The sequence below is a fragment of the Notothenia rossii genome (genome assembly GCF_949606895.1).
Source record: "Notothenia rossii genome assembly, chromosome: 3".
NCBI classification, from domain to species: Eukaryota; Metazoa; Chordata; class Actinopteri; order Perciformes; family Nototheniidae; genus Notothenia; species Notothenia rossii.
In genome coordinates this window covers 35,268,815-35,277,807 of record NC_136901.1, presented here as the reverse complement: position 1 = coordinate 35,277,807, position 8,993 = coordinate 35,268,815, and the positions used below count along the sequence as shown (strand labels likewise).

At 40.8% G+C, this 8,993-nt stretch overlaps 2 protein-coding genes across 8 annotated transcripts; one reads left to right on the top strand and one right to left on the bottom strand.

Annotated features, from left to right (window-relative positions):
- The first annotated feature begins 62 nt into the window (after window positions 1-62).
- Window positions 63-4,706, top strand: rgp1 (GP1 homolog, RAB6A GEF complex partner 1). 2 transcript variants are annotated; one of them, XM_079670954.1, is made up of 9 exons: window positions 63-438; window positions 866-981; window positions 1,293-1,426; window positions 1,579-1,662; window positions 1,830-1,979; window positions 2,188-2,334; window positions 3,255-3,382; window positions 3,470-3,647; window positions 4,047-4,706. In XM_079670954.1, the coding sequence occupies exons 2-9, from the start codon at window positions 866-868 to the stop codon at window positions 4,268-4,270; spliced, it is 1,161 nt and encodes a 386-aa protein (XP_079527080.1). In that variant the 5' UTR covers window positions 63-438; the 3' UTR covers window positions 4,271-4,706. The 2 variants fall into 2 exon arrangements, with proteins under 2 accessions (XP_079527080.1, XP_079527081.1); XM_079670955.1 differs by lacking the exon at window positions 63-438 and adding an exon at window positions 620-656.
- msmp1 (microseminoprotein, prostate associated 1) lies at window positions 4,253-8,905 on the bottom strand. Of its 6 annotated transcripts, none has more exons than XM_079670956.1 (5): window positions 8,847-8,905; window positions 8,102-8,303; window positions 6,208-6,628; window positions 6,016-6,124; window positions 4,253-5,334 (listed from the first exon to the last, which is right to left on the bottom strand). In XM_079670956.1, exons 3-5 carry the CDS (start codon window positions 6,308-6,310, stop codon window positions 5,160-5,162), a joined length of 387 nt encoding a protein of 128 aa, XP_079527082.1. In that variant the 5' UTR covers window positions 6,311-6,628; window positions 8,102-8,303; window positions 8,847-8,905; the 3' UTR covers window positions 4,253-5,159. The 6 variants fall into 6 exon arrangements, with proteins under 6 accessions (XP_079527082.1, XP_079527084.1, XP_079527086.1 ...); XM_079670958.1 differs by having other exon boundaries at window positions 6,208-6,589; XM_079670960.1 differs by having other exon boundaries at window positions 6,208-6,589; window positions 8,220-8,303; window positions 8,847-8,869.
- Window positions 8,906-8,993: the final 88 nt, after the last annotated feature.

The following is an 8,993-nucleotide window of genomic DNA, read 5'->3' as shown; positions in this document are numbered from 1 at the left end:
TCTTTTAAATATTGAGCTTACGCCTCCCTACAAGTTACCATAGCAACAGTCCACCTCTCGCTAGCTGTGCCACGGAACGGCTTCTAAATGGTCGACCAAAGACTTTTACTGTAACTCTACACTGTCGTTTTATTTTTGTAAAAAAAAGTTCGATTAATATCGAGGTAAAACAATGATGACGGACAAAACATATTCTTAAAGAGAATGTTTTTTTCTTCTATAGTTGTGATATTTATATATTAATTGTGTATCCCTTGGTCAGTGCTTGGTCGTACGTAGGCGGATGTGTTGTTTACTGTAGCTGAAATGCTAGCTAACCTCATACGCCATGTCTAGTACTTTGGGAAGGAGGGTATATTTGCTTTCTCGAAAGTACATTTAGGTGCTCCGATCTACAAGACAGCGTTTTGCCTCGCAACAGTAACGTTTGAGGCCAAGGTATGTATGTTTATATTGACCCTAAAATAGTAGCTTTTAGCTAGCAAGCAGTCCAAACTATTCAGCTTCTGTTTAGCATGTAGCGGTATGTGCAAACCTGTAGTGTTATCTTTCCAGAATAACAAAGCATGCTTGATCTCAGTGCATTATGATCGCCACATTAGTGATGTTATGTAATGTAGTGTTTTTGGCGTCTAACAGTAACGTTTGAGGCCAAGGTATGTATGTTTATATTGAACCTAAAATAGTAGCTTTTAGCTAGCAAGCAGTCCAAACTATTCAGCTTCTGTTTAGCATGTAGCGGTATGTGCAAACCTGTAGTGTTATCTTTCCAGAAAAACAAAGCATGCTTGATCTCAGTGCGTTATGATCGCCACATTACTGATGTTATGTAGTAATGTAGTGTTTTTGGCGTCTAACGTTACAGATGATCGAGGTGGTGGCCTCCATGGCCCGAGGCCCTGTGTTTCTCGCCGGGGAGCTCATGGAGTGTCTCATAACATTCACCAACCCGATGTCCCACCTGTCCACCTCTGCCAGCAGGTAGGGTTATAAAACTCTAATGTATTTACTCATAATAGGTATGATCGTTTAAAAACCTGTCTTTTGCCCATTGCTGTGTTCAAATATTAAGGTGTTCCTGAACCCTGAAAGCATTGATTTAGTTTATGTATGCAACATGCAGTGCCCATGGAGCCTGATAAGAGTTAAGCTATGTATATGTGATCCTTCGAAATGCCTTTTTTGTGTGAGTCTTGTAACACGATAAGGACTGGGACCAGTTAAATCAATCGTGTAACTAATCACTCTGTAAATACCCTTTTTTAACTTTGTGTTTTCTGCCTGTGTCTCAGTGAGATGCTGGCATGGGCCAGTGCTCAGATCCACTGCCAGTTTCATGCCAGTGAGAGCAGAGTGGCTCTGCCGACCCAGGGCAACAAACACGATGTCCAGGCTGAGAGCAACACAGTGCTTATTCCAAGCAGAGGTTAGTTTGGGAGAGGAGAAAAGCAGTAATGAGTGTACATGAATGATCTGTTATGAAGAAAGGTTCTGGATATTATAGCACTTTTGGTTAGCCTTATTGTTTTATTGTAATATGCCTTGAATCCAATCTATACTCTTTTTTTTCTTCTACAGGAGAGCGGGGTCAATGTGTGCTGGACACACCACCTAAAATATTATTCTGTGACCTGCGCCTGGACCCCGGGGAGAGCAAAACCTGTATGTACATTGTGAAAAAAATTTACATCCATACAAATCACTAGTTTTACAGTATAAAGTTTTTGGATGCTTCATATCTAATTTTCCCCAAATGGTCGTGCAACCTTTATAAATACACCATTTTGTTTCTGTCTATCAGTCTGACATGAGTGCTCACTCTTCCACAGATTCATACAGTGAGATCGTACCCATAGATGGTCCTCCTAGTTACCGTGGTCAGGCGGTGAAGTACGTGTACAAACTGACCATCGGCTGCCAGAGAGTCAACTCGCCCATCAAACTGCTCCGAGTTCCCTTCAGAGTGCTGGTTCTACAAGGTCAGATACACTTTCGCCTACCTTAAGTTTAGTTGCAAGCATTTTGCACAGCAATGCTTCCAGTGCTGATAAAGTGGCGTGACTTAAACTTTAAAAGCTCATGAGAAGTGATTACTGTGCTTAAACAAACTTTATTTAGAAGAATTAGAATGATAAAAACGATTACAACAAGAACTTGATAGCTAACATGATCCTGTCTGAACTGTAGGCATGCCAGAGCCTCCATTTCCCCAGGACGAGGAAGTCTGCCCCTCCAACCCTTTCCTGGAGGAAGAGGAAGCGAGCCGCAGGGATGCTCGACCTTTAGAGAGAGCTCTGGACATGCTGATGATATCCACATCGAGACGCTGCCCCCGTGAGTCTCATCGTCATCTCGCTTTTCTTTGCTGTATTTTGAAGCCCTATGTCTCACACCAGTTGCCTTTTTAATACAAAGCATTATTCTTTTTTAATCCGTTCTTATTTTTGTCTTTTTAAATTGAACATTTTCAGATTATGTACATTTTATGTTATCTATCATTCCCAAGTAAAAATGTAAGTTTAGAGCAATTAACAAAATGGTGTTACCTCTCTAGCTCAATTGTTAAATTGATGACAGCGAGATGTAAAAGATGTACCTTTGTTTACCAGCAAAGCGGCTAACTCCAAGCTAGATTTGACATGTTTACCTATTACATGTGTCCTGGATGATAAAAGTAAAAAAATATAGTAATAATAAAGATGTAAATAGTAATAGTGTTTTAGTAATTGCTCTCAATCTCTAAATATGACTTGTGAACTAAGAAAGTGGATCACATCACTCCTGCTCTGAAGTCTTTACACTGGCTTCCTGTGTGTCAAAGAATAGATTTCAAAATACTGCTGCTGGTTTATAAAGCACTGAATGGTTTAGGCCCAAAATACATTTCTGACCTCCTGCTAAATTATGAACCATCCAGATCTCTCAGGTCTTCAGGGACTGGTCAGCTTTCTGTCCCCAGAGTCAGAACTAAACATGGAGAAGCAGCGTACAGTTATTATGCTCCAAATATCTGGAACAAACTCCCAGAAACCTGCAGGTCCGCTGCAACTCTTACTACTTTTAAATCCAGGCTGAAGACTTTTCTTTTTGTCGCTGCTTTTCATTGAACTATTCATATCTTAAACTGCACTTTCATCCATGTATTTGTTTGCCTTGCCTTACCTTGCCTTGCCTTGTGTTCTCTACTTCTTATGTTTATCACACTTCTTTATTTGAATGTCCTAGTTTGACTTTATTCCTTTTGATTTGTCCAGACATGTTTAATATCACCAATATGCGTGGGAAAGTGGCAAAGTTCTGCATCTTCAAGATGGTTTACAGACTCGGCGAGGACATCGTTGGCACATTTAACTTCTCAGAGGGAGATATTCCCTGCCTACAGGTGTGTTCTCTCTTCTCGTTCAAGCACACTGTGGTTCATTTTGTTGTAAAATGTTACCTTATATTACCCTGCGTGTATGTATTCCAGTATTCGGTGAGCATTCAGAGTGAGGAGGAGATTCAGCAGCAGCACCAGCGGCACCCCGGACAGATCCTCAGTGTGACAGGACACGGGCGCCACATGGAGTCGTGCCTGCACACCGCCTCCAGCCACTTCTCTCTGCCCATCCCGCTCAACGTCACGCCGGGCTTCAGCACCGACATAGGTCAGTCATCTGTCGGCTGAAACATGTCAAATATGACATCTAGTGATATTTCAGACACCGTATTTCAGATCTTTTTACCATACTTATAATAATAATAATAATAATAATAATAATATAATACACTGTGTTCTAGCAATCAAAAATGGCACCAATGGGGCGGTCTCTACTACATTGACTTCTACTGTAGATTAGTGTCTCAAAAGTCTTGACATGGAGAAGATTTGGGTGTTAGACATTTTATTAATATAATGTCTCATGAGCCATCATTAGACTAAATGTTACTGGAAATGACTCGAAGGGAAAAAATGAATAAAGTGGAGATTTTAACGATTAACTGTTTGAAAAATGGAAATAATCATACTGTTAACTTAACAATCAAATGTATCTCTGCTTCTACAGTGATGTTGAGGTGGCGCCTTCACTTTGAATTCGTCACCGCCCGGGAGCCTATGGAGCCGCCCACAGTTCTGCAGAACCAATCAGAGGTCACCGTATGGGCAGGGGCGGAGCACGTGGACGTGGACACCTTCAGCTGGGATCTGCCTATCAAAGTCTTCCCCACCAACCCAGCCTTGGCATCCTACATGTCCCACTTTTCAGGGACCAACAGCATCACCATTTGACCGCTGTGTGTGTGACTTTTTGAACGTGAGACATTCAGGCATCAATGGGTGTGTGTGAGAGACACTGTTAGCACAGGTGCACATTTCAGGAGCATTATGTTTTTGTTGATTCCATTGTTTATGCAGAGTCAGTGATGGATTCCATATTTATATTATGCAACCTATTTTTTGCCTTGTTTCTTATGCATTTTGCAGTGCATCTTAACCTTCTTTATTTTTGGACCTAATGACATGCAACTGTGTTCGTGGTTGCGGTGTTTTTCTGTATTTATTTTATTTTTGATCCCTTGATCGCACACTAGCTCTTTATCATATTAGGAAAAAGCTGTTTCTTAATCCAAATGTTTTTCCTGTATTTCTTTCAGCTTGTGCAAAGGCTGCATAGAAATGTAAATACTACAAGAAAAAATAATTAAGTGTGATTTAAATTTTGAAAGATTAGTGGGAGGAAGCCATTTTCTTTTCTTCACAAAATTCAACATTCTTTGATAAAAAACAGATTTTTATTAAGAGGGTAAATGAGTTACAGCAGAGAACAGGTCATCAGGAATAGTTATATATATTAATGTACGCTTATATTTGCTTATATTTACAATGAGTCATTGTTGGATTAATAGAAGAAGCAAAAACATACTGAAAATAAAGATCTAAATATAGATGCTTACGTTTTTAACAAGTTGTTAACATTTAATGCTCAGTGCTAAAACATATTTTCAGATAAACATTTCACTCACATTTCCTTCATTTATAATACAATCCAGAAAGAACAAATGCTGTTACGTCTTATATTGATACAGTTTGTGAATAAAGTGGTTACTGGTATGTAACCCTAGTGAGTACTGGTTCCACAGCAAACAGCTTGAACAGGTAGCGGTGTCTGAGATGGCTTCTACCAGTCGAGCTGCTGCTGCTTCAGATCAAAGGAGCCGTGGCCGGGGTCCTTCATGCCCTCCCCGGGGGAGCAGGGCAGGCGGGGGTCGGCTGTCTGGACCAGGGACACGCTGCAGGTCAGCTGCTCCACACGCAGCTCACACCACGCGGGGAAGTCCACCGGCCGCTGCACCCTGGACCGATATCGAGGTAAAAGAGAGGAGTCAGCAGCTTTTCCGATCACTCTTAAGGCGTCAAAAAACACTTTCCCTTGAACTCTCCTTTTTTTCTTTTCATTTGACTCATTTTGCACTTACAGGTTGCCAAATATCAAGTGAATCTTCCTAAACTAAAAAGGGTTCCTTAATAAATGCACACAAACGTTGTTATGCCCTTAGAGATGCTATTAATCAAACAATAATAACAGTTCTTCAGCATGACCGTTGTTCTGTGGAACCCTTACAGGTCAAACATTCAGCTGGTACTTAAGTCAAAATGTACATAGTATTTCTAAACTGTATTATGCTATATTAATTCAAGTTCTGCCTGAATTTTGTGCATTTCCACAAGCGATCAATTAAGTATCTTGACATGTATTAATACACGATTCATTATAAGTTGATTTTATTTTGTATTATTAGATAACAGATACATTTAGTTGAGGAAAAAGTACAATATTTGCTAATAGATTGCTGTGGAGTAGAAGTAAAAGTTGCATTAAATGGAAATACTCAAGTAAAAAGTATCTCAAAATTGTCTACACGTGAGCAAATGTGCCTGCTAACTGTCCACTACTGTACCTACATTTCTTGATGAAGACACATCCGTGTTGATACCGATTTGCTTCTAACCACATAGGTTTTGTGTGTACTCACGTCTCGCAGCAGCCGACTCCCACAGGGTGCAGACAGGTGCACTGCATGCAGGCGTTATCCATCCAGCTTTCCCCCAGCGAGTAGTTCTTCCCCTGGAACTCACACAGTGCTGCAACGGCACCAAAACAACTCAGAAACATTGCAAATATGCATTTAATTGTTCAGATTAGATTTTAAAGCATGGGATCTCACCTCTGGAGTTATAGTGGCACACCATGGGAGCAGCAGACCCAACGCTGGTCCACAGAAAGAAACCTGCAGCGGCAAGAACCCAGTTAACCCCGACGAGCTCCATCTTTCATCTGGTCTGATCAGCTTCTGGTTCTTCTGCTCCTCCTGCTCCCTTATTTATACACATCCTGGGGCTTTACGAGCCTGGCGTGGAGGTGTGGTCAGACCGTCATGCGGCCCACAGGCCTGGCGGAGGAAGGTGTCAGCGGTGCCATCCATTGGGGAATGAGGAGGTGGTGGTCTGTGTGGAGAGGGGAGGGGAGGGGGGGGGGGGGTGTAAGGATCTTGGCGGTGTTTTGGCACTCCGGAGATCACCTCGCTGCGCTTCAGTGGGCATGAACTTCTAAAAAGTGATAGAAACAATGACACATCCATGTGGTGACTAAGAGAGGGAAGGGTAGGAGAGAGGTGAGGTGGAGGGCAGGGAGAGAGGAGAGAGAGAGGGATGGGATGGAATTATCAAACATGATTCATCACCATTCAACCTTTCATATGGCTTTTCAGCCAGGTCGACGTCCAGTAACTAAAGATGTGTCTAATGCAGGTCTCACTCCTGTCCCCAGAGTCCAGAGTAAACGTGGAGAAGCAGCGTTTAGTTTTTATGCTCGATAAACCTGGGGAATTTATTTATTTTTAAATCAAGTCTCTTGTTGGCCAGTGCCTTTTATCAAATACATTATTTTCCTTTAATTTCATAAGCTGACTGCACTCTAACCTTTATTCTTATACTTTATATCCATCTCCTTCTATTTGAGATGGCTTTCTATTTCGCTTTTTACTTTCGTTTGCACGTTGTCTCGTGGTGAGCACTTTCCTTGTTGCTAAAATGTTACATAAATAAACAGACATTAACTTTTCTTCCCTTAATGTACATTTAAAACACATGCCTGATACACTAAAAGTAATATATCTAATGTCTACACTCAAAATATAGAGTAGAAAGAGCTTCACGTGTCTCCACCAAAATCATCAAGACACTAAATGAGGGAATACATTTCTTAGGATTTGATGTTCATTCCTCCAGTAGAGTTAATGTTTCATTTCACACCCATCTGTACGTTTAACCACACTGCACACATACATGTATAATATGCATTTCTGCTATAACCTCTGACCCCTACCTCCTGAATGACCTCATATTAATGATGTCACACTGTTAACTCCAGTCTGTGACCTCATGCCAGTCCCATTCAACCCATAAAGAATGATGGATATGCAGAGTATTAAGTAAGAGGGAACATATTAAATAATATTTATGTAATTGCTTTAATAGAGTCGTTTTGCTGCCATTTCTAAGTCAAGAATGAATCGTCAAGCTTAAAATAATAAAAAATGTTATTTCTTAATCCCATCTCTTATCACAAAAGGTATGTGCTTGTTTTCATAGTTTGGCCGATATGTTTTCGATAACCCAAAATCCATCTTCCACTGGTCTTTAGTTTGCTGTATGTCATGCACACGTGTGCATTTCTGTGTAATCTTAAAATATAAGATGTGATCTGACCCCGACTAGTCAGCATAGTGTCGCTGCCTGGGGAAACAAAACATTAGCTCATCTTCTTCCAGTTGTTTGCTGTCTGAGGTGCGAGATCATAGGAAAAGTCCTCTCCAGCCTCTCACAGGAGGCCCCGGGGCCTCTTAACGTGGTGGTTTACGTGCTTTTTCTCTCGTACCCCTACAGTAGTCGGAGAGTGTTGATTGGCCTCATCAGTCCGGGGTGCTTCTTCATTCATTGGATGTGTATGACTCACAGTTGCCTCTCTCAAGCTGTACATTTGTTCTATGAAGACTTATTGCAGTTAAAGTATTGGTGCCCTTGACATGAGTAATACACAGTTAACAATAAATATCGTACCTGATAGCAGAGATGATTTGAGGAGGTCAGCGCTAGCGGTCGGTTTCAACCTTTAATTGATTTTATTCTGATGCTGTTTCAGACGTTAGAAAGAGGTTTTATTGGCAGATGTTCTTACATGAACTCGGGTGGTGCTGACCTCTTCAGCGCCTGAGGGTCCCATACAATATCCCGACGATGAGTTCACAACCTGATTTGACAACTGGTTGTCGTCAATGTGGAGGAAAAGGGAGGACCCCATAAAACAAAAGATGAGGATTTTCCTTACAAACGCCTGTTGCCCTTCACGGATATGCATTTCATTAGGGACAAGTGCGTTTGAATTTTGGTGACCTTTCTGTGAAATGAAAGTTCAAGGGGCTGTCATCATGTTTTGTAACAGGAATGTTTTGATGGGAGTTTTTAACACGTAATACATATTTTCCATATAGACAAACTGCAGCCTTAAAATCCAGTGAACTCATACTATAAAAACTGAATCTGCATATTTCCACAGCTGTATGTTTCTTCAGCAAATAATTAATAATACACATACCAATTTCAATGCAATTTCTAGTTTAGAGTATGCCCAGTTCACATAACCTAAAACGTGGTGTATTAGATTAGATACACTTTATTGATCCTAATTTGGGATTTTATTTTTCGTCACAGCAGATAGATAAGACATTAGACATGAATTAAAGGTCAAATGAAATACAACAGGAAATATATATATCGTTAGTGAAATATAAACAAATGACTCCACCTTTTTTCTTTATTTGGGTGGAGAACAGGTTAATGTGTGTTTGGGCTTTGCTGCTCCACTCTTCGGTGAACTGTCACTTTAATAAGCGTATTGTTAACCCCGCCTCTTTTCTACTTCCTCCTTGGTTCTATCAGACTCGATAAATCC